The 26,747-nt window shown below is 36.5% G+C and overlaps 1 protein-coding gene across 3 annotated transcripts in view; it reads right to left on the reverse strand.

Moving 5' to 3' along the window:
• The window catches only part of YAF2 (YY1 associated factor 2), a 102,535-nt gene that overhangs the window by 64,056 nt on the left and 11,732 nt on the right, over nucleotides 1–26,747 (reverse strand). The window contains exon 3 of one of the 3 annotated variants that reach the window (XM_058307820.2): nucleotides 13,937–14,008. The exons of 1 other annotated variant lie outside the window; for it this stretch is intronic. In XM_058307820.2, the coding sequence (XP_058163803.1) occupies nucleotides 13,937–14,008 (72 nt within the window). Of the gene's footprint in view, nucleotides 1–13,936; nucleotides 14,070–26,747 lie in introns of all 3 variants that reach the window. One more of the 3 variants, XM_071218779.1, reaches the window with a different exon arrangement.

Genomic DNA, 26,747 nt, shown 5'->3' on the forward strand with positions numbered 1-26,747 from the left:
CAATTAGAATATTGATCTCGTATGTGGTAACTCTTATTTCTCTCTTATTAACACAAATCATCTGTTGATTTTTTTTTCCCAGGAGAATATTCATTCTACTTGGTACTATTTCATACCAACTAAGATAATTAAAAACAAAAAGACAGGTGATAATGGTTGGTGAGGATACTGAGAAACTGGAAACCTCAAACACTGCTGGTGGGAATGGAAAATTGCAAACAGTCTGGCAGTTTCTCAAAAGTTAAACATAGATTCATTCATCTATGCCAAAGATGTACTGTGTTGATACTGGGAGAGTATGGAAAAAGTGTGCCAAATGTATGCTATGGACCATGGTTGGTGTAATAGTCTGATGATATTATCCCATAACCTGTAACAAATGTTCTACCACAGAGTGGTATGTTGACAGAGGGGTGTTGTATGGGAATTCTGCACATGTGCATGACTGTTTTTGTAAGTTCACAACCTCTGTAATAAAAACATATTTTAAAAAATAATAATAGGGTGGCTTGGGGGGAAAATACACCAAATGGAAGATAGCAGTAATATTTTGACAATATGCTTTCATAATTTATAACAAATGTCTCACAATAATGCAAGGTGTTGGTGGTGGGTTGATTTATGGGACCCCTGTATGATGTTATACATGTTTGCTTTGAAAGTTCACAACCTTCACTATATACTTATTGTTTATGTATGTTCATATATGAATGATATAAACTAATAGGGGAGTGGAGGGAAAATACACCAAATGTAAGATACTTTGGTTAGTGGTCATGAACCAGCTAGTAAGACAGGGAATCAATAGATGGATCTGGAACCTGGCAAGAAGTCCACATGGACATCAGTAACCCCAGGATGGACATCAGTAATGCCCTCCACAAGATTCTGCCATTCACAACCAAGACTTCCTCTGGAAGCCAGGAGAAGCCCTGGGTATTTCCCAAGGGCTCTATCATCAAACCCACAAGAGGAATTGATGGGTGGGGTAATCATCAAAACAGTAAACAGCTGGCATTCCTCCCCACCATTAGCAAAGGGGTGGGATAATTAACAGTTCAGAAAGCAGCCTGAGAGGTCTGAACACGCACTCTCTCGCCTTTGGACCCCGCCTCAGGCTGCCTTCTCCCCCGTGTGGATCACTACCCAAGTAAAACCTGGGCATTTATAACCTATAATGAAATAATGGAATCTGTAAATCAGCCCGCTTGACCACTTTTCAGCCCCTTCCTCTCTACCTGGGACCCATGATCTGTTATTTTCTCCCATTTCTTGTCCTTCCCTGCCTGAATTAATTACTGGCCTAACTCACCCAACATGCTCTTGAAATTAATTTCTGCAGCATAGTCAAGAACCTAGATAAAATCCAGTAAAGGTAATATTTTGAAGCTGCTATTTCATTATTAGTTAAAAGTGTTTCACAACAATAGAAGGTATTGGTGGTAGGGTGAGGTATTGAGAGTCCTGTAAGATGTTATGTATGTTTGTTTTTTGTAAGTTCACAACTATTACTATACAACTATTGTTTATGTAGGTTTTCTATATGGATGATATACTTCAAGAAATTTACTTTAAAAAGTTAAACATAGAGCTATTATATCACACAGAAATTCTACTTGTAGGTTTATACCAAAGAGAAATAAAAGATCCATACAAAAGCTTATCTACAAATGTTCACAGCAGCATTATTCATAGTAACCCAAATATCCATTAACAGATGAATGCATAAACCAAATTTGGTGCACACATACAATGGATTATTATTTAGCAATATGAAGTACTGATAAGTATGAAAACATGGATAAACCTTAAAAACTCTATACTAAAGTTCAGAAGCAAGACACCCTCTACACCTGTACAGTACAGGAGTTAGGATCAGTGAATTCTAAGATCCCTTCTAAGTCTAAGACTCTTCTTCTACTCTTCTCCAGAAAAATAGCTAGAGGATAGGCTGAAACAATCTGGAAAAGGATCTAGGGTTTAGGACAGAGGCAAAGGCTAGACACCACCCTGAGGAGAAAGGGACAAACTAGGGGAATCATGACTTCAGAACCAGGAGCTGAGACCAGCGGCGGCTGCTGCCTGCACCCTCCCCCACAGTAAGGGCACTTTAGAACTCTCAGGCCTCTGGGCCTGCACTACAGACAGACAGACAAACGGGGCTTCAGGGCTCTGCCACCCCAGAGAACAGGAGAGAAAGGGACACAGCCCAAGGCTGACTCAGCTTCTGACTCACAAATTTGGTCTGCTGTGTCCTGGAGTCCTTCCAGAGAGGGGCATGCCACTGTTGGCCTTGGAGCCCACAAGGGGTTAAAGATATACAACCCTCCTGATCTCCTTCTTTACTAACTGGGACTGATTGTTAAGGACTCAAAGGCAAGTGGAAATATACTCTACCCCAGAAAGGAGAGGGGGCTGTCAGAGAAGGCTGGTGAACCATCTCTGAGAAAGGCTGAATTACAAGGCTCTTAAGCTCCAGGCTCTATCACATTGATCCAGTATGTGTTGCAACAAATAACACTCCTACCAACCACTGAACTGAGAGCTGCCAAAGAACGCCATCTGCTGGAAGACCAAGGAAGTGCATGTAAGAAAACTAAATTTGAGTGAGAAAGGCTTTTCTGGCCTTTATTGCTTCTCTCCCCAAGGCCCTAGGAAGTGGTTTGCAACCAATTACCTGGTCCACAGTCCAGTTTTGAGCAACTAGCAGGGACAATCCTAACAATCCAGGTCGAGCCAAGAATCCAAGAGCAGTGGAACACATAGCCTCCTGCCACTAATTCCCTACAAAAGAGAAATTGAGCATCTGTGTAAACTACATGCTAATCAGATGCCTAGACACCAGCAAAAAAATGACAAGCCAGACCAAGAAAATGGAAGACATGGCCCAAGAAAAGGAATATATCAGAGTCACAGAAGAGATGTAAGAACTGATTAGAGAGATGAGCTCAAATTTCCAAAATCAAATTAATGTTTTGAAAGTCAGTATGGTGAAAAGATAAAAAAGACATCAAGAAAACACTGAGCAAGTACAAAGAAGAATTTGATATCCTTAATAGAAAAGTAACAGAGCTCATGGGAATGAAAGACACAATAGGTGAGATCAAAAACATATTACAGGCATACAACAGCAGACTCGAAATGACAGAAGAAAGAATAAGTGACACCAAAGACAGAACAGCTAAAATTGAAGAGAAAAGAACAGAGGGAGAAAAGAATGGAAAAAGCTGAATAGGGGCTCAGAGAATTGAATGACAACATGAAACGCAACATACGTGTGATGCAAGTTCCAGGAGAAGAGAAAGGAAAAGTGGCAGAAAGAGTATTTGAGGAAATAATAGCTAAAAATTTCCCAACTCTCATGAAAAAAATGATCTTACATGTCTAAGGAAGCACAACGTACCCCAACCAGAATAATCTGAGCAGACCTACTCCAAGACACACAACTCAGAATGTCAACTGTCAAAAATAAAGGGAAAATTCTCAGAGGAGCAAGGGAGAAGCAAACCATCACATACAAGGGATGCCCAGTGAGACTTAATAACAGATTTCTCTTCAGAAACCATGGGGAAAAGAAGACTGGTATGATACAATTAGGATACTGAAAGAGAAAATCTGCCAGCCAAGAATTCTTTATCCAGCAAAACTATACTTCAATATGAAAATAACCATAAAATATTCACAAACAAATGGAAACTAAGAGAGTTTTCAAAAACCAATCCACCTTCGCAGGAAATACTAAAGGAATCCTTAGAATCTGAAATAAAAAGACAGAAGAGGTCTGGAGGAGAGTATTGAAGAAAGAAAAGACAAAGGATAACCAAAGGAATAAAAAGAGGCAAAAATATGATACAAAATATGAAAACCTAAGAATAAGACAGACAAAAATATGGTACAAAATATGAAAACCCAAGAATAAAATGGTGAAAGTAAATAATGCATTTACAGAAATATCACTGAATATGAATGGATTAAACTCCCCAATCAAAAGATACAGGTTGACAGAATAAATTAAAAAACATGAGCTATCCATATGCTGCTTACAAGAAACTCACCTTAAACCCAGGGATATAAACTGGCTGAAAGTGAAAGGCTGGAAGACGATACTTCATGCAAATAATAACTAAAAAAGACCAGGGGGAGCTATATTAACATTAGACAAAACATACTTTAAGTGCATAATAGTTATAAGAGATACAGAAGGCCATTATAAATTTAAAAAGGTACAATCTACTGGGAAAATATAATAGTCATCAATATCTATGCACCTATCCAGGATGCCCCAAAATAATGAGGCAAACTCTGGCAAAACTGAAGGGAGAAATAAACATCTCTATAATAATTGTTGGAGACTTCAATACCTCACTCACATCATTAGATAAAACAACTAGGCAGAAGATCAACAAGGAAACAAAGAACTTGAACAAAATGATAGAAGAATTAGACCTAACAGACATACTTTCACAGCATCCAAGCTCAGCAGGTTATACATTGTTCTCAAGCGTCCAAGGATCTTTCTCCAGGATATACCTCATGTTAGGGCCCAATGCAGCTCTCAATGAATATGAAAAGATTGAAAGCACCTTCTCAGATCATAATGGAATGAAACTGGAAATCAATAATAGACAGGAAAAAAGTAAATATGTGAAGGCTGAACAACACAATCCTAAATAATCAGTGGGTCAAAGAAGAAATTGCAAGTGTAATCAGTAAATACATTGAGACAAATGAAAAGGAAAACACAACTTATCAAAATTTATGGGATACGGCAAAGGCAGTCTTGAGAGGGAAATTTATAGCCCTAAATGCCAATATTAAAAAAGAAGAGCAAAACTCAAAGATTTAACTGAAATAAAGAAACTAGAATAACAGTAAACCAATCCCAAAGCAAGCAGAAGGAAAGAAATGATAAAGATTAGAGCAGAAATAAATGAAATTGAGAACAAAAACACAACAGAGGAAATAAACAAAATCAAAAGCTGGTTCTTTGAAAAGATCAATAAAATTGACAACCCCCTAGCTAGATTAACAAAGAAAAAAGAGAGATGATGCAAATAAATACAACCATAAATGAATGGGGGAAGTAGCTACTGACTCCACAGAAATAAAAAGGATCATAAGAGTATATTATGAGAAACTATATGCCTACAAACTAGACAACCTAGATGAAATGGACAAATTCCTAGAAATACACAAACAACCTACACTGACACTACAAGAAATACAAGAACTTAATAAACCAATCACATTTTTTAAAAGATTATTTATTTCCCTCTCCTTCCCCCCCACACCAGTTGTCTGTTCTCTGTGTCTATTTGCTACATCTTCTTTGTCCGCTTCTGTTGTTGTCAGCGGCATGGGAATCTGTGTTTCTTTTTCTTGCGTCATTTTGTTGTGTCAGCTCTCCGTGTGTGCGGCGCCACTCTTGGGCAGGCTGCACTTTCTTTCACGCTGGGCGGCTCTCCTTACGGGGTGCACTCCTTGCACGTGGGGCTCCCCTACACGGGGGACACCCCTGCGTGGCAGGGCAATCCTTGTGCACATCAGCATTGCACGTGGGCCAGCTGCACATGGGTCAAGGAGGACTGGGGTTTGAACTGCAGACCTCACGTGTAGTAGGCGGATGCCCTATCCACTGGGTCAAGTCCTCTTCCCCCAATCACATTTAAAGAGACTGAATCTGTCATCAAAAATCTCCCAGCAATGAAAAGTCTAGAACAAGATGGCTTCACAGGTGAATTCCACCAAGCGTTTTGGAAAGAATTAACACCAATCTTGCTTAAACTCTTCAAAAAAATTGAATAGGAGGGAAAATTAACCAACACATTTTATGAAGCCAACATCACCTTAATACCAAAGCCAGATAAAGATACTACAAAAAAAGAAAATTACAGAACAATCTCTCCAGTGCACTGAACTGCAAAATTCTCAACTGAATACTTTCAAATAGAATCCAACAGCATATCAAAAGACTTATACATCACAACCAAATGGGATTTATTCCTGTTATTCAAGGCTGGTTCAACATAAGAAAATCAATTAACGTAATAAACCACATTAACAAAATGAAGAGAAAAAAACACATGATCATATCAATTGACGCAGAAAAAGCATTTGACAAAATCCAGCACTGTTTTTTTGATAAAACACACTTCAAAAGATAGGAATAGAAGGAAAATTCCTCAGTCTGATAAAAGGCAAGTATGAAAAACCACAGCCAACATCATACTCAATGGGGAAAGGTTGAAAGCTTTCCCTCTAAGACAAGAAATAAGACAAGGATGCCCACTGTGACCACTGTTATTCAATATTGTACTAGAAGTTCTACCTAGGGCAATTAGACAAAGAAAAATAAATTAAACACATCCAAATAGGAAAAGAGAAAGTAAAACTGTCTGCAGATAACATGATCCTGTATTTAGAAAATTCTGAAGTTATCTCTGATAAAGCTACTTGAGCTAATGAGTTCAGCAAAGTGGCAGGATACAAAATCAACATGCAAAAATCAGTAATGTTTTGTACACTAGTACTGAACAATCTGAGGAGGAAAAGTTCATTTACGATAGCAATAAAAAGACTAAAATACCTAGGAATTAATTTAAACAAAAATTACAGGACCTATATGCAGAATACTACAAAACAATGCTAAAAGAAATTTAAAAATACCTGAACAAATGGAAAGATTCTGTGTTCATGGATTATAACAATAAATATCGTGACGATGTCAATCTTACCGAAACTGATTTATAGATTCAACGCAATATCAATCAAAATTCCAACAGCCTACTTGACAGAATTAGAAATGGCAATTACCAAATTCATTTGGAAGGGAAAGTACACCCGGATAGCCAAAAGCATTTTTAAAAAGAGAAGCAATGTGAGAGCAATTTCACTGCCTGAAATTGAAACATATTACAAAGCTAGTCATCAAAACAGCATGGTACTGGCATAAAGATAGACACATCAATCGAGTCCAGAAATAAACCCTCACCTATATGTTCAACTGTTTTTTTGACAAACCTACCAAGTTAATGTTAACAGTCAAAACAGTCTCTTCAACAAATAGTGCTGGAAGAACTGGATATCTATAACCAAAGAATGAAAGAGGACCCCTATCTCATTCCCTATACAAGAATCAACTCAAAATGGATCAAAGACCTACATAAAAGTCAGGATCATAAAACTACTAGAAGAAAATGCAGGGAAACCTCTTCAAGACCTTGTAGGAGGTAGTGGTTTCTTGCACCTTACACCCAAAGCATGCACAACAAAAGAAAAAATAAATGGGATCTCCTCAAAATTAAACACACTTGCACCTCACAGGACTTTATCAAAAGGGTGAAAAGGCAGCCGACTCAATGGGAGAAAATACTCGGAAATCACATGACAGATAAGGGTATATATCCAGGATATATAAAGAGATGTTACAACTCAACAATAAAAAGACAAATGACCCAATTAAAAATTGGCAAAAGACTTGCATAGACATTTGTCGAAAGAAGAAATACAGATGGCAAAAAAATACGAGGAAATGTTCAACATCACTAATAATTAGGGAAATGCAAATCAAAACTACAATGAGATATCATTCACCTATCAGAATGGCCACTATTAAAAAGATGGAGAGGGAAGTGATGTAATAGGGCCTCCACCGACCATATGGGAGGACCCAGGTTCAATCCCTGGGGCCTCCTGGTGAAAAAAGAAGAGAAAGCATGCCTGCACAGCAAGCCAGTGCCTTCGCAGTGAACCAAGAGCCTGTGTGCAGCAAGCTGAGTGCCCACGTGGGTGCCCCAGTGGCAAGCTAAGTGTCCAAATGGTGAGCCAAGTGTTCGTGTGAGTGCCCGCGTGGCGAGGTAAATGCCCACATGGCAAGCTGAGTGCCCGCATGAGTGCCGGCGTGGTGAGCCACTGCCCGCGCAGTGAGCCAGTGCCCACGCAAGTGAGTCATGCAGCAAGATGATGACACAACAAGAGCGAGACGATGGGAGAGTCAAGGTGAAGTGCAGCAGAGACCAGGAACTGAGGTGGCACAGCTGACTGGGAACCTCTCTCTACATCAGAGATCCAATCCTGGTGAATCCTAGAGGAGAAAGATGAGAAGCAAAAAAAAAAAAAAAAAAAAAAGAAACAAAAGAAATAGATACAGAAGATAGCACAGCAGAATGGACACAGAAACATAGATAGCAAAAACAGCAGTGTGAGGGTAGGGGGAAAGGAAAAAAAAAAGGAACTCCAAGTGTTGGAGAGGATGTGGAGAGACAGGAACACTTACTCACTGTTGGTAGGAATGCAGAATGGTATGGCCACTGCAGAGGACTGTTTGGCACTTCCTAAAGAAGTTGAATATAGACTTGCCACATGACTCTGCAGTACCACTATGGGGTATACCCCAGAAAACTTGAGAGCAGTGACATGAACAGGCATCTGCATACCAATGTTCATAGTGGCATTATTCACAACTGCCAAAAGTTAGAAACAACCAAGGTGTCCAGCAAATAATGAGTGGAAAAACAAATTGTATGTTTATTCACAGGATGGAATACTATGCAGCTGTAAGAAGAAATAAAATTGTAAAGCATATGACAACATGGATCAACCTGGAGGACATTATGTTGACACAAAAGGACAAAATACTATATGACTGCATTACTATGAACAAAATATATTGTATAACACTGTATGATTTTAAAAAGAGTATTCAATACATTTAATTGAGAAATGTTTTTAATTCAAATGTTTTTTCTTTTTTAATTGTTGTTTATATTCTTAATTATTAAATGTACAAAGTATTGTTTAAAAAAATGACCACATATTATATAATTCCATTTATATGAAATGCCCAGAAGAGGTAAATCAATAGAAACATAAAAAGTCGATTAGTGGCTGCCTAGAGCAGAAGCGTTTGGGGAGAATAGGGAGTGACTGAAGGTAATGGGGGCAGGATTTCTTTTGGAGGTGATGAAAATATTCTAAAATTGACAGTGGTGATGGTTACGTGATTGCAAATATACTTAAAAATACTGTAGAGGGGAAGCGGACTTGGCCCAATGGATAGGGCATCCGCCTACCACATGGGAGGTCCGCGGTTCAAACCCAAGGCCCCCTTGACCCGTGTGGAGCTGGCCCATGCGCAGTGCTGATGTGCGCAAGGAGTGCCGTGCCACGCAGGGGTGTCCCCCACGTAGGGGAGCCCCATGCGCAAGGAGTGCACCCGTAAGGAGAGCCGCCCAGCACAAAAGAAAGTGCAGCCTGCCCAGGAATGGCGCCGCACACATGGAGAACTGACACAACAAGATGACGCAACAAAAAAGAAATGCAGATTCCCAGTACCACTGATAAGGATAGAAGTGGTCACAGAAGAGCACACAGCGAATGGACACAGAGAGCAGACAACTGGGGGTGTGGGGTAGGGAGAGAAATAAATAAAAACAAATAAATCTTAAAAAAAAAAAACTGTAGAGTATACTTTAAATCAGTAAACTGTATGGAATGTGAATTATATCTCAATAAAGTTATTTTTTTTAACTCTTCTTTTTGTGAAAATTTACTACAGCTTCAATTTCTTTAATGGTTTTGGTTTCTTCAGATTCTCTTTTTCTTCTATAGTCAATTTTGCTAATATTTTTTTCCTAGGAAACACAATCTCACCAAGTTAAATTTATAAATATAAATTAGTGACAAGCCCTTGTAATTTTAAAAATCATTATTATATTTGTATATATTTGTCCCCTTTTAAATTATTTGGCATCATCTCTGTTTTCCTTGATGAGTACTACCAAAACTTGATCAACTGAAAAGAATCATCTTTGATTGGGTTGATCATCTCTAATGGCTTTTATATTTTTTATTTCCTATTCACTAAATTCTTTTTCAATTTTATTTCCAGTCTCTTCCTTTTTCCCTTGGTTTTACTTTCTTTTTTGTTTTTTTTTTAGTTTAATACCTGGCTCATTTATTTTCAATCTTTCAAGCTAATACAGCCACATAAGGTTTATAAATTTATCGCTAAGTACCACTTTTGCTGCATCCCTCTCATCTGAGACAATGTTTTAGTTGTAACTCAGTTCTAATTATTTAGAATACTCAATTTTTTTAATTCTTGAAAATTCTTAGTCATTATTTCTTCCATATTATTTCTCCACCATTCTCTGTATTCTCTCTTCTGGATCTCCAATTAGACATTATGTTGGAGTTTCTCAATCTATCCTCTAGGTATCTTGCTTTGCTTTCTTACTTTTTCCCATTAGATTTCATTTACTGTTTTATTGGTCAGATATTCCTAAAGACAAGAGTTTCTCAAAATCAAGCAATGCTTTTCTAAGATACTCAAACCTCAAACAGGTAAATTTAAGGAGATGGTAAAGTTTTAGTAATAGAAAGTGACAGCAGTACTGCAATATTGTGACTATGATGAATCCCACTGAATGGAAGTCTTGGAAGTGGTTATGATGGGAAAGTTTAGATTGTATACATGTTTCCACAATTTAAAAAAAAAAAAAAAAAGCAAGTAAAGAGTCTATGAATATTAAATGCACCACATAATCCTCGCTGGGATCAAACAAGGGAGGAGAAAAGGCTCCAAGGGAAATTACTGGAACATATGAAAAAACTGAAATATGGACTTCAAGATTTATATCAAAATGTTAAATTTCTTAAACTTGATATGACACTTAAGGTGGCCACATAATTGAATATCCTTGTTATTAAGAAAACATACATGGAAATGTATGTGTAAGCATGCTAAAGACATGCTTCAGAATATTACAGCAATACCATAATATTCTTGCATTAACAACAAAGAAGGTACTATATCAATACTAAGAGTCAATAATGGGGGGATATGGGATTTTTACTATTGGAGTGTGTTAGTCAGCCAAAGGGGTGCTGATGCAGACTATCAGAAATTGGTGGTTTTTATAAAGGGTATTTATTTGGGGTAGGAGCTTACAGATACCAGGCCATAAAGCGTAAGTTACTTCCCTCACCAAAGGCTATTTCACGGGCTGGAACAAGATGGCTGCCGACATCTGCGAGGGTTCAGGATTCTTGGTTTCCTCCCTTCCTGGGGCATAATCTCTTTCCTCTGTGTGCTTACTTCCTCAGGGCTCCAGCTTAAGGCTTCAGCATCAAACTCCAGAATGAAAACTCCAACATTAAGAAGCCTTAACTCTGTCCTTTACCATGCCTTTTTTCCGGCACAAGAGGTTTACATAATTACTTAATCAAGTAAACCTACGAATCCAATATAATCTAATACACCCAGAGGAAAAGATCAGTTTACAAACATAATCCAGTATTTCTTTTTGGAATCCATCAATAATATCAAACTGCTACATGGGATAAGAAAAATGTTCTAAAGGTGACTGAGGCAATGATAGCACAACTCTGACAAAACTGAGAACCACCAAGTACACACTTTGGATGGAATGTACAAGGCATGGATGGGACTGTATAACACAGTGAACCACATGGTGGATGATGGACTGTGGTTAACAGTGCAAATATGAGAGCCTTCTCTCATGAACTACGACAAATGTATAATACTAAAATATAGTGTTAATAATAGGGTAGTTTATGGGGAAAAAACCACCAAACATAAGCTTTGACCATAGTTAGCAGTAATATTTTGATGATGTTCTTTCACAATGTGTAACAAATGTTTCACAACAATGCAAAATATTGGCGGTGGAGTGATGTATGGGAATTCTGCACATTACGCCTGATTGTTTTGAAAGGTCACAATTTCTCTTAACAAAAAAAGGAATATTTAAAAACTGTAATATAGATTGTAAGCTTTATATCAAATGTTAAAGTTCTTGAACTTGATAACACTTAAGGTGGTTACATAAATGAATATCCTTGTTTTTAAGAAACGTACATGAAAACATGTATATAAAATGTTCAAGGAGCATAATATATACAGCCTACAGTCAAGTGCTCAGAAATGGATTGATAAAATAGACTGACAGCTAGAGACACAGACTGATTGACAGAATGTTAGAGAAAATTAGGCAAAATATTAAAACTGGTAGATCTGGGTATCTGAAGGGAGAGGGTATACCAGAGTTCTCTGTATGGGGTTTCATTATGTTTGTAACTGACCTAAAAAAAGTTTAAAAAAAGAGTACACTGGATTTCCAGCTTTTCTAACACTATACATCTGTCTTAATATGAAGTCATTCTAATTAACACTCTCAAAACTATACACTCTAACATTATATGTCTAACATGAAGCCGTTCTAATTAAAATACACTCTCTTTTATTATGTGCCACAGAGGGTGGTATTATACTAAACAATTATAATTTCACTATACATTTTAAAGAGGGAAAAAGGATGTTATTTATAAAGGAAAAAAATACAATCCAAATAGAATTATTGAGCCAAATCCTGTCTTATAATGGAAAAACAAGTACAGTCACGCATCTACATTAAAAACAAATTGTTTTCTTGGTATGATTTAATCTCAGTCACTGATGTTAGGAACTGAATTAGGTCAAAACTATAAAACCCTATCTCTGCTCGGAAAGAGCTTACGCAACCCTGTTTAGGAATTTTATATAGGAGAAAACAAAGGTACAAAGCTAGAATTTAAGAGCTAAACTGTGTCATAGATATGTTACTTCTACAAACACAGAAACTCTTAAGATCAGTCTACACTTAAACTCTAGAGTGTTTACCATTTGCCACTAGGCACTATGCTAAGTGCATGCCATGAATTAATTCAATCCTTGCAACAATACCATAACAAAGATTCCAGCATAAAAGGACTTCTGAAAAGGGTAGAATTTAGCCTCAGTCTTAAAGTATAGAAAAGAAGACAAAGGCAGTTCAAGAAAACAGAAAAGCACAAGTTAAAGCATAAATCTGACAACTACCCAGGTAAAATGGAAACAAAGTTTCAAATTAAAATTAAGGCTGGACAAATAGGATGGGATTAGATGACAAGAGGACTTAATTGCCTCGCAATTAAATTAAAATTTTATAATATAGGGACAGTAGGACAACACTAAATGCTCTTTATGTGCTAAAAATGCCCATTTAAAAGTAGTTACCTGGTAACAATGCTGAATGAAAGAAAAACAAGAAGCAAGGAACTCTACATGCCAGTTCAATAAATTAGCAGTACCTAAGAGACCAGAGCTCAGATTGAACCAATTCTGCCACCCTTTCATATTAATAAACCCATCCATTCCACATAAGTGGTAAATATAATTGCAATACACCTAAATTATTTTTCAAACATATCTTTAAGAAGTTAAAAGTATACTGAAAACTGTATCATTAAGGCAAGTTAATTTAGAACTATTCTCATTATTCACTACTGTGTCAAAAGATATTGACCTAATTTGACATGTGCATACATTTTATAGTAAAAGTATTTACTTTAATAAAAACATCATAAAAAATAAACAAATTTATAAAATAATTCAATACACAGCTTCCCTACATTGTTTTAGAATTATTACACTGTTTACCAAAAATCAATTAACATTAAATTTTTAGAAACAGCTATTATTTCAATTACATAAAACTTTAAAATTAATGTCAAACTTTTACTCATAAACACATTAATCATTTAGGTATTTATCACCCAAACAACAAATGAGATAATCCATATCAAACTTATAAAAAGAAGCTATCTCAAACAGCTTCCTTTGGTTGTAATGAAACAATCTCCTTCCAAAATGAAGATATTTGAGAAAAAAAATCTCAAGTTTGTGCAAACTAGCTTACTTACCAGTAACTTGAGTTATCCTATTGGGTCTTTTGCCCCACAGATCCACCTCTCTTGCCCTTCTGTCCAGCATCAGAATCTTCCTGATGGGCATCCACTGGAACTGAGGGGGCATGCAGTACAGACGTATACGTAAGAAAGTTGGGGGGAAGGGATTTGAGAGATGCTAGAGACATGCTTCAGTGCACTTGCTTACCTTCCTGAAATTGGAAATTTCAACGATTCCTTGGTCCTCGAGGCATTCACAATAACTTCAAAGAATGTGGATCTGTGGAGATTACCCAATAGGAGAACTCCAGTTACTGGTAAGTGATCCAGCTTTTTCTTCTCTATTAGAATAAGAAGATTATTTAGTTTTGAGATTATTATTCATGTAGAACTACAAGGGAAAGGGTTGTAAATTCAGCAGATAACTATATATACATACACCAAAACAATTACAGAAAACAATTTGCTAACTATAATGTCAACAGAAACTTCTAGCATTATCAAAAACACAAGGATAAGAAAATGATTTGAATGGTTTCATTTTTAAATTTCCACGATAATGGCAGCTATATTTTAACATACAAAAATAAGAGCTGTAAGACTCTTCTTCCTTTCCAATGAACAATATCATTTTTTAATATTAGTACAAAGGTAATTAGTTGATCAAAATCTGCCATTTCTTAACTAGCCATTGTCATTACATTAACCAGATTTTGGTATAGAAGCCAGCATTACCCAATGGGTAACAATCTGTAAGAGAAAAAAAAACTATCAATACAATTCCCTTTTATCACTCAATAAGTCTTTAAAAAGACCATTTATCACCTATAACAATATACATATATACATATATATACATATATATATACATAAGAGTATGCCAGGCTAATGATAAACAATAATACTGATTTTAACTTAAATACTTATACAAAGGAGTATAATACAGTAATAATTTTGATAAATTGTTGTATTTTAAAAGTAATCATCAAAAAATGGAACTGTCATTTTTAAAAAAGAAGCTATTTCTAATCAAAAGAGGAAATTTTAAAAACCTCCTCAAAAGAATTTTATCTTCAAGCTCACATGGAGAAATTCTTTTACCTTTAACTCAATACATATTTCATCAGGTACATGTTCATTTTAATTTGCTACAGCAGACTTCAAACACTCGTTCCTATTGAAGATATAGATATGTCTCAGTATTACCCCTTCCTTTACCATTATGCTCCTAAACACTCATCCCATACCTTTGAGAAGCTGACAGTTTCATGGTTCTTCATTCCATGGAAACAAATTAGAGAAAGTGTACTGCTTTTCCTTTAAGAGTTAATAGGATAAAAAGGACTATAAAATCTTTATTCAATGAAAAAATTTAAATTGAATATGAAATTCTACTGAAATTCTTGCATTTCAATCTTGTTATGAGATAATAATTCTATTTAGTGAAAGTTGGCAACAAATACATCAAGATTTCTGCAAAACTCCTATTTAAGATACAAACTGCCTTGGGTAAATTATATCCATTTTTCTACAAATCTGAGTTTTAAAGTATAATAGGAATAAATGCTTTAGTGTTTTTTAAATGACCCATTCATTGAAACAGGAGTACTCCACAGGCCTCTATTTCTAAATATAATACAGAGAGATAAATACCCAAAAAGGGTCATATACAAACATTAATTTTTATTTATTGAAGAAGAAGTAACCATATGGCACAAAGGTCTTACATGTTTGTACAGATAAAATAGGTAACAGAGCAACAAACAAAATATTTTACTCTAACACTATATACTAGTATAAAAGATTTAAGAACTAAATAATAATTTCCAATTTTAATTGATAACAAACGCATTTTCCATTTAGACTCAGGTCTAATCAACTTAAATAGAATCAAATACATTTTTAAAATACTGTAAAATATCTTTAAAATATTTTATGGTAACCAAAGGGTCATTTAGAACCTAGCATTGAAAGCTATGATTTGTTGTTGTTTTATCATGCCATAAACTCAACTAAGATGGATTTTACCAGAATAGTTTTAAAAAGAAATTCCAGGGACTGGGATGCTTTACTCCAAAAAATCCTGTGAGAACTCTAATTATAATCCCCATCCACAGAAAGATGCTCCTTAGTAATTAAGAGCCAAATAAGCATTTTACTAATGAAAACTTCTCTATAAAATCAATTTCATGTTACGAAAAGACTACTCGAAAACATTGGTTTTAAGTAACTTTCACTTCCACTAACAGACCCTGTTTTGGACATTATATTTAAAAAGAACTTAAATCACAACTGGTTTTGATAATACCTAATACACTATTTTCTAACTTTAATTTAAATTTAAAATTATAATGCTACGTATTATGGTGTGGAAAGTTGTTCTTTGTGGTAAATCTTAGACCTGGAATCCTGTAACAGTGCAATAAATTTTAATACTATATATAAACACAAATATACACACACAAGTGAATGTTAGTTTATATATAAAATATTATTTTATATATAAAAACAGCTAGCTGAATATCAATTAACTGGGATTACTATCCTCAATGATAATTTTAAAGATAAAATTCAAAATTCAAAATCAAGAATTAAACAAAACTAGTCAAAGTAAGGTCAAAGTCAATCATAAACTACTTGCTCTATAAACTGATCATAGGAAAGTTGAGGTTAAGTATAGAATCTTGAATTATCAGCTTTTTCTAACTATGCCTTCCCTCTAACTATCATCCAATAGGATAGGGCTCTAGAGGGCACGGGAGTTTTGTTCTTGTTTTTTTTTATTTTTTATTTTTTTAATTGTTCTTTTAAAAAGATACATAAATCACAAAAAATGTTACATTAAAGACAGGACTTTTAAATAGAAATTATGAGATTGGCAGTTTGTCTTTTATTTATACATGTCACAAAATTTCATTGAGAGTCTATTATGTCTTCTTTTCCTCCTCATCTCCATAGTATACTTCACTGTTCTCAGAGCCTTCAATTTTACAATAACTACCACCTCATTTCCTAAACAAAATAGTTCCCTCAGTTTTATCTACTACTTCCCCTATACCATCCCGTAAAGAAACAAACAAGCAAACAAAAACAATGCTAGTTTCCTGTTAACCCAAAATCGTGTAAAATCAAAATGGCAAAAATAATATTAAACTGTAAAGTAGGATTAATACTTCACTGGGCAGTTGTAAAGATTAAGTGAGTTAATGAAAGTAAAGTGCTTGGAAACAGTGCTCAGAATCTAACCATATAGCAAACTGTTAAAAAATTACTCAGAACGGGATTATTCTCAAGTGACTGACTGTACAGTTTTAGAGGGAGCTAAACTAAGGACTAAAACAACTATAAAGAAATTCTAAATTCCATTCAGATTTTGACTATATTAATAGTGGTACCATTGTTTTGAAAACTAGATCTATATTGTATGATAAAGTAAATATGCAATTTGTATTAATGATATTGGGAATCTCAGTTTCCAGCACAAAAGTAACGAGCTAAAAGAACGTGTTCATATTATCAAATTACAAATACCATGATATACTTGTGACTTAAAAAAAATATATGGATATGTGATTTGGAAATAGTTAAAACATACTGGACAGTAGTTAGAACATAAAACACTCTTAATATCATCACACCAATACATGAATTATACCTGCTAATAGTACAAAATCAGCCACTATATCAAATTTACTTTAAAAAAGGAAGCTACTCAGACGTTTAAACGTTGCCAGAAATGTTTACAAGCATTGTTTTCTATGTCCCAATACCCGACTTTTACAGTTAGAATTTCAGAACTGCGACTGCTGACAAATTCTAAAATGAAAATAAGAAAAATAGTATATATTCATGTTCTTGGTATTTTATATTTAAGGTAATACTCAAACTGTTCTAAAGGGAGAGGGGTGCTGAGCAGGTGGACTCTAGTTCCCTACAACCCCTGCCTTAACCAAAATAACTTGTTAATCTATTTTACATTTTGGATTTCCCCAATAAGCTTCCCTTTGAAAAAATAATTCTGCGAGAACAAAAACAAAATAGTTTTAAACCATTTGACTAAAGAATGGTGTGGTAGGCAGCCTCTGAGCTGGTCCCCAGTGATCCCCAACTCCTGGTATTCATTTACTTTTCTCTAATCCCGTGCCCTTCCTGCATTTAGTGCTCACTTCTAAGGAACAGAACTAGGCAAAAATAAAGGGAGGTCATTTCTGAAATTAGATTATAAGAAGACTTTGGCTTTCATCTTAGGGACTCTCTCTCATGCTCACTCTCTCCCTAGGATCCCTTTTCTCTGAGAGAAGCAAGCTACCATGTTGTCAGCAGCCTTACGGAGAGGCCCATACAGCAAGAAACTGATGTCTCTAGCCCACAGCCACCAAAGGACGTGAGGCATGCCAGCAATCATGTGAGGAACTTGAAAACAGGTGTTCCAAGGCCTGCTGAAAAACACATAAGGGATCTGGAAGCAGATCCTCTATCAGATGAGCCCTGAAATGACTGCAGTTAAAGCCAACTCCTTGACTGCAGTCTCAAAAGAGAAACGGAAGTGGATATGGCTCAGGCGGTTGCGCGCCTGCCTCCCACATGGGAGGTTCCAGGTTCAGTTCCGAGTGCCTCCTGAAAAAAAACAAAAACAAACAACAAGCAAATCAAGCAAAAACACAGGGAAGTCAATGTGGCTCAGTGGTTGAGTGCCAGTCCCACATACAAGGTCCCAGGTTCAATTCCCCACACCCCAGTACCTCAAAAAAAAAAAAAAAAAGAGAGAGAGAGGGAGAGAGAACCTGAGTCAAAATCATACAGCTGCGTTGTTCTAAGTTCCTGACTCACAGAAAACATAAGATAATAAGCATTTGTTGTTTTCAGCCACTAATTTGTTGGGTAATCTGTTACACAGCAATGAATAACTAAGCTAGGTAGCTTCACAAAGTAATTAGCACTGAGCTAAAAGTGTCAAAGGAATGCCTAAAAAAGGATCTCATATTAAAATAGTACCTTGATGGGGAACCAGTTCTGAATTGGGTGATCAGTGTTTCAATCCAAAAATTCAACCTTGAAGAAGGAGGAATAAAGGCAGAGGGATCACTTCTCTCCCAGAAAAAATAGCTGAGGACAGGCAGAGACTGTCTGGAGGGCTGCTCTGGGGTCAGGACACCAGGGGAAGGTGAGACACCACCCAGAAGAGAGCGCAAGGAAGGAAGGAGTCTCAGCTGGCTGAAAAATCCTATGAGGAGAGCTGCAAAAGCAGCAGAGAGCACCCTTCCCCCCCACCTACGGAGCAAACAGCAGCGTGCAGACTGCAGCGCCTGTGGACTGCAGTGGCTGTGGACTGAAGGGGCTGCAGGGGTCCTCTTCCCCAAGGAAGGGGAGAGGAAGGGACAAAGGCTACAGAAAATTCAGATTTGGACAGCAAACTTGGTCTCAACAAACCAATGAAAAACAAAGAAAGCAAATCAGTCATCAAAAATCTTCCAACAAAGAACAGTCCAGGATCAGATGGCTTCACAGGTGGATCCTACTAAACGTTTTGAGAAGAATTAATACCAATCCTATTTCAACTCTTCCAAAAAATTGAAGAGGAGGGAAAATTCCCCATCACATTTTATGAAGCCACCAAAGCCAGAAAAAATACTACAAGAAAAGAAAATTACATACCAATCTCTCTAATGAACATAAATGCAAAACTTCTCGACAAAATACTTGCAAATAGAATCCAACCACATGTAAAGACAATTACACATCATAATCAAGTAGGTTTTAACCCTGGTATGCAAGGGTGTTGAATGTTCAACATAAGAAAATCAATTAACATAATACACTACATTAACAAATCAAAAGGAAAAACTTACGTGATCATCTTGACTGATGCAGAAAAGACATCTGGCAAAATCTAGCATTCTTTCTTGATAAAAATGCTTCAAAAGATAGGTATAGAAGGAAAGTTCCTCAACATAATAAAGGGCATATATGAAAATCCCAGAGCCAACATCATACTCAATGCAGAGAGGCTGAAAGCTTTCCCTCTAAGATCAGGAACAGGACAAGGATGCCACTGTCTCCACTGTTAATTCAATATTGTGCTAGAGGTTCTAAGCAATTAGGCAAGAAAAAGAAATAAAAGGCATTCAAATAGCAAAAGAGGAAATAAAACTCTCACTATGTGTAGATGAAATGATTCTGTATTTAGAAAATTCCAAAATATCTACAACAAAGCTACTTGAGCTAATAAAATGAGTTCAGCAAAGTGGCAGGATACAAGATCAACACACAAAATCAAGTAGCAATTCTATATACTAGTCATGAGCAAGTTGAGGAGAAAAATCAAGAAAAAAAAATCCATTTACAATAGCAACAAAAAGACTCAGAGCTTGGAATTAATTTAACCAGGAATGTAAAGATGTGTATTCAGAAAACTACAAAACACTGCAAAAGAAATCAAAGACAAACAAATGGAGGACATTCCATGTTCATGGATTAGAGACTAAACATTGTGAAGATGTCAATTCTACCCAAATTAATTTATAGATTCCATGCAATACCAATCAAAATACCAACAGGGTACTTTAAAGCAATAGAAAAGTCAATTATCAAATTTATTTGGAAGGGAAACAGGTCCCCAGTAGTCAAAAACTTCCTATAGAAGAAGAAAAGAGTTGGAAGACTCACGCTTCCTAACCCAAGTGTACTATAAACCTACAGTGCCAAAACAGTATGTATTGGCATAACAATAGACACAATGATCAATGGAATGAAATTCAGAGTTCAGAAATAAACCCTCCACCTCTATGGTCAACTGATTTTCGATAAGCCTACCCAAGTCCACTTTTCTGGGACAGAAAAGTCTCTTCAAAAAATGATGCTGGGAGAACTGCATATCCATAACCAAAAGAATGAAAGAGGACCCGTATTTTACTCCCAATACAAGAACCAACTTAAAATGGATCAAAGACTTAAACATAAAAACCAGGACCATAAAACTAGAAGATAACGTAGGGAAACATTTACAAGAAATTTAGTTAGCGGGGGTCTCTTAAACTTTATGCCCAAAGCACGAGCAACAACAGAAACAATAGTTAAAGGGGACCTCCTCAAAAGTAAACACTTCTGCACCTAAAAGGACTTTGTGAAGAGAGTAAAAGGGCAGCCTACTCAATGGGAGAAAGTATTTGGACAAAGGTCTAATATCCATGATATAAAAAGAGATACTACAACTCAACAATAAAAATACAATACAAAGGACCCAGTTAAAAAATGGGCAGAAGACCTGAACAGACATTTTTCAAAATAAGAAATACAAACAGAGAAAAAACACATAAAATAATGCTCAACATCACTAGCTATTAGGAAAATGCAAATCAAAGCAAAGATATCATTTCTCACCTACTAGAATGGCCGCTATTAGCAAAACACAAAACTCCAACTGCTGGAGAGGATATGGAGATACAGGAACACTTATTCACTACCGGTGGAAATGTAGAATGGTACAGCTACTGTGGAAATCTGTTTAGCGGTTCCTAAGGAAGTTAGATATAGACGTACCATGTGACCTGGAAATACTATTAGGTATATACCCAGAAGAACTGAGAGCCGTGACACGAACCAATATCTGCACACCAATATTCATAGAGACGTCATTCAAAATTGTCAAAGACAGAAACAACCCAGGTATCTATCAACTGACGAATGGATAAACAAACTGTGGTATATACGCATGATGGAATATCATTCAGCTGTAAGAAGAAATGAAATCATGAAGCATATGACAAAGTGGATGAACCTGGAGGACATTATGTTGAGTGAAGCAAGCCAGGCATAAAAGGACAAATATTGTATGACTTCACTATTTTAAACTAAATATAATGAGCAAACTTATGGAGTTAATAGCTAGAATGTGAGTCACCAGAGAGAAGAATGTGTTAGAGAATGGAAAGTTGAGGCTTAATCTGTGCAGAATTGGTGAAAATGGGGGAATGGATGTAGCTAAGAGGTTGAGCACCTGCTTCCTATGTATGAGGTCCTGGGTTCAATCCCTAAAAAAGTAAAATTAAAATTAAAAAATTATTGGTAAAAAGTTGTTGGTAATGTTTTGGAAATGAATAGAAGTGGTGAAAGCACATCATAGTATTTGTAATTAGTAGCACTATGGGTATGACAGTGGTTTGTTTTTTGTCAGTTTTTTTTGAGTACTGAAAATGCTCTAACATCGAAGTGATGAATGCACAACTCAGTTATACAAAATGCACTTTAGATAAATTATATGGTTTATGAACAAAAAAATAATAAGTTGGATAGAGGGAAGAATACACCAAATGTTAAGGTACAGACTATAGTTAGTAGTAGTAATACTTTGACTACGCTCTTTCACCATTTGTTACAGATGTTTCACATGACAATGCAAGGTATTTGTGGTGGGGAGATGTATGGGTGCCCTGTATGATGCTATGCATGTTTGTTTTGTAAGTTCACAACTTCTACTATACACTTGTTTATGTATGTTCATGTATGAGTGATATACTTTAAAAAGTTGTTTTTAAAATGAAAAAAAAAAAAACCTCAATTTAGACAAAGCAATTGTCTTCTTTAAGACAAGACTCAAAGCCTGAATTATACTAACCAAATTTACCAAACTGATTAATCAATCAGATGTCACCATTGATGGCATTCCCTTCCCAGTATCAACACACCTGAACAAAGCCGACATGCAGCATAATTTCAGGAGCTACCAGCCACACAAGTCTAAGTGCATAGCAGCCCTGGAAATTGGATGATGTAGCCAGTCTATAAATTACTTTGAAAAATATTGGATGGTATTAAGATATAATTGATCTAGAGATGCAGAAATCTAATTTACTCCAACTCCAGAATAAAATACCATTCTAGTAACCTCCAAATAGCATCTCTTTCTCTCCCACTACTACCTCTTGCACTATGCTAAAACACTGACCAACTGTCCAGTGCTGTAATCCTGTGCAGTTTATCTTTTATTTTGTGTTCTAGTCATTCTTCCTAAGGACACCATATTCACATTAGTTGATCTTCAGCAATTTTTGGTCTTCCTAATTTGACCTGACATATACCTAGTTCCTTAATTAAAGCATCACATTTGTAAGACATATATTAGAATTGGATATTTCTGTAGACAGTTAATATCATGTACTCTTAAGTTTCTAGTTCAAGAAAACATCTTCCTGATCCTAGCCCAGAATGTGAGAAGCATTATATGTAAGTCCCTTACTTAATAACTACAGTATCCAAATTAATATACCAAAAAAACACAGAACAGCAGCTAACAACACTCTCAAAGCCAACAATTATGCCCACACAATAAGAGAGTCATGACCTTTACCCTGTTATTATGTTGTTGTTCTCATCTTCTCTATTATATTAAAACTAATCTGACCAGTTTCTAAAGCCCTGCATTAGTTTTCAGATCATGTGAATAGTCATCTCTAAAATATAAGCACACATTTTCCATGTAACACTGATTTTATAAAACAATGACAAATTTTTCTAACATAATACATTTCAATATCGTCTCGAGTCAACAGTGATAAAGTTATTATGGCAGTCGAAGACTAGCTCTAAATGTCTCTCTCTCCTTCCTAAAGGGAAAGTTATTCCCTTTTTTTTTTTAATTTCCAATGAGTGAATTTTAAATTCTAATTTAATTTAAATTCTAATTCTTCTACTATCTTTGCACTATGTTCCATGTTAATCATCCTCCTTTAAAATAATTAATTTCACTATCACTTCAAAAATGTATTCATAGGTTTCCTTTTGCACTTAGAATAAAATCTAAGTATATTTATAATGAAATGACTATAACATGATACGGTGTTTGCCTACTGCTCCAGTCTCCTCTGAATTCTCTTACCTCATACCTTCACACACACTAGATAGTCTTTGCTCAGTATAAAACAAATGCTTTTCTATTGAAAGGGCTTCAAGCTTATACTTAATAGGAAGTCTTTTGTGAACATCTTCTCATCCTTCAGCTTTCAGCTTAAATGCCAGCTCCTTAGAGACACCTCCTCTGGTGACATATTTCAATTTTACTCCCCTTATTTTTCTTAATCACAATCTACAATTATGTCATTATTCAGTACTCATAACACCTGAACTCTAAGCATCATAAATTCAGATAACTACCACTTTATAGAACAAATACAGTTTTATCAAAAGTGCTGTAATTTGCTTGGTTAGTAGATCAATAAAGAGCACTCTGGGGAAGCAGAGTTGGCCCAGCGGTTAGTACGTCTGTCTACCACATGGGAGGTCCGCGGTTCAAACCCGGGGCCTTCTTGACCTGTGTGGAGCTGGCCCTCGCACAGTGCTGATGCGCACAAGGAGTGCCTGTGCCATGCAGGGGTGTCCCCACTTAGGGGAGCCCCACGCGCAAGGAGTGCGCCCCGTAAGGAGAGCCGCCCAGCCCGCCCAGAACGACAGAAAGTGCAGCCTGCCCAAGAATGGCGCCACACACACGGAGAGCTGACACAACGAGATGACGCAACAAAAAGAAACAGATTCCTGTGCCACTGACAACAGAAGAGGACAAAGAAGAACACGCAGCCAATGGACAGAGAGAACAGACAACCGGGGTAGGGGAAGGGATAAATAAATAAATCTTTTAAAAAATAAAGAGCACTCTGATTGATTCCTCCTAAAAAGAGAAGATAGGGACGGACTTTTTTTTTTAAGATTTATTTATTTATTTATTTCTCTCTCCTTCTCCCCTCCCCCCCCCCACCCCAGTTGTCTGTTCTCTGTGTCTATTTGCTGCGTCTTCTTTGTCCGCTTCTGTTGTCGTCAGCAGCACGGGAGTCTGTGTTTCTCTTTGTTGCGTCATCTTGTTGTGTCAGCTCTCCGTGTGTGCGGCACCATTCCTGGGCAGGCTGCACTTTCTTTCGCGCTGGGCGGCTCTGCTTATGGGGTGCACTCCTTGCACATGGGGTTCCCCTACGCGGGGGACACCCCTGCGTGGCACGGCACTCCTTGCGCGCATCAGCACCACGTGTGGGCCAGCTGCACACGGGTCAAGGAGGCCTGGGGTTTGAACCGCGGACCTCCATGTGGTAGGCGGACGTCCTAACCACTGGGTCAAGTCCGCTTCCCAAGGGACGGACTTCTTAACTTTGCAATTTTCAAAGAGTCTTCCAAGTTATTATACATTTACTTGCCCCTTAAAAAAACTGAGACTGAAATGGACCCCATGTTTATATTATATTCTTTTAAATTCTATAGCTACAATCAAGAACCACCTTTAGAAGTACAGCTTTAATGATGATAGACATTATTTGATAATAGTAGCACTATTCCTCAGGAAAGAAAGCTATTTGCTAACATAATTTTACTCATCTTCCTACCTACCAATATTAATCTCCTTTATTTAACCCACAGATAAAACTCAGAAATATAACTATCTTGAAAAGCTTAGTGCAGGCATTACACAGGATTATTCCCTTATTATAACTTAAAATATGAATTATAATGTCACACTTGTTAAAACAAAAATTACATGGGACTTGAGGGAAAAAAAAGGATTCTGTCTGATGAAGTGAAGGCGATGTGACAAAGCTGACCGCACTCTCTCCTTTCAGAAACACCTTCTTACCTTTGTTTCTGCAAGATTATACTCTCCTGGGTTTCTTATTCCCCATTGTTTTGGGTTTTTTTCTTTTTCTCTCCATTTCATTTTTTGGGAGGGATGCTCTTCTACCACCACAAAATAACAGTGATATTTCTCAGGGTTCCTACTTAGGCTCTTTTATCACACCATGCAGTGAATTCTCTCCCTGATTTATCTTACCTGCTCCCATGGTTTCAGCACAATCATATATGCTGACTACCAAATACGGATTTAAAGCCCTGCTCTCTTTCCTAGCCTTAGCCCCACATATCCAACTGCATATTAGATATCGCCTTTGGACAGGCACCTGAAATTCAACAAATCTAAAAGTAAACTATCACCTTTCCCCAAATCTAACCTTCTTTCTGTTCATGATCTCAGGGAGAAGTAACCACCATTCATATCTAGCTGCTTAATTAAGCCATTATCCTGGGATTCTTCCCCCTCTACAAATCAACTTCTCACCACCCACACCCATACTCCATCAACCACGAAGTTCTCCTAAAGTATGTAGGATCCATTCATTTACCTTTCACACTGACGTTACTCTTTTTCAGGCGACTACTATCTTTGGCCTACACTATTGCAATGGCTCCCACTACACATTCTGACTTAGTTAAGATTCAACAAACAAGTAAGCATGATCTAAACTGGAATAAAATGCTATCAACTGGTATCAATCATGGCTAAGCAAAACATTTTCAATGCTGCTGAAAAAGTAGAACAGGCAAGTAACTTAGTTTGACTTAAACTCTCTTAGCAAGTAAAATGGGCATAATTAAACATACCCATCTAAATCACAGGTCACAAAATGAAATGAAATTATATGGAAGTTCTTTAAACAAAAAAAATGGAATACAGATTAAAGTAGCAGCAGAATTAAATGATAAAGGGCCTTTGCAGTTCAGTTACGCATTATCAGCACCTATGCAAGATATTGGAAATCATTACCCTTATTACAATTAATATTATTAACTAACATTAATCATACTTTCATTATGTGCCATACACTATGTCAAATTCTTTACATCATTTATCACATTTAATCCTCACCAGAAAGTCCTACAGTCATAATGGCTATAAGTGGTATGATGGGAATTTAAACTAAAAATGTGACTCCAAGATCAAAGGTCCTGCGCTCAAGGAGACTACAGTCCAGTGAAGGAGAACCAAAAAAAGAAGTATTTCCAATATACTATGTAAACAGAATTAACACAACTTGCATAAAATGCTTTAAGAGTATTTAGAAGGGCATTTATTCTGGTCTACGGAAAAACAATGCTTATTGAGAGAGATGATGCCTGAGCAATCAAAAAGAACAAGGAAGAAACTATGTTCAGGAGTAGGGGTAGGGTAGAGGTAGGAGGAGGGAGCACGGTAAAAGAAACAGCAT

Source organism: Dasypus novemcinctus, chromosome 12 (genome assembly GCF_030445035.2).
Source record: "Dasypus novemcinctus isolate mDasNov1 chromosome 12, mDasNov1.1.hap2, whole genome shotgun sequence".
Lineage (NCBI taxonomy): Eukaryota > Metazoa > Chordata > Mammalia > Cingulata > Dasypodidae > Dasypus > Dasypus novemcinctus.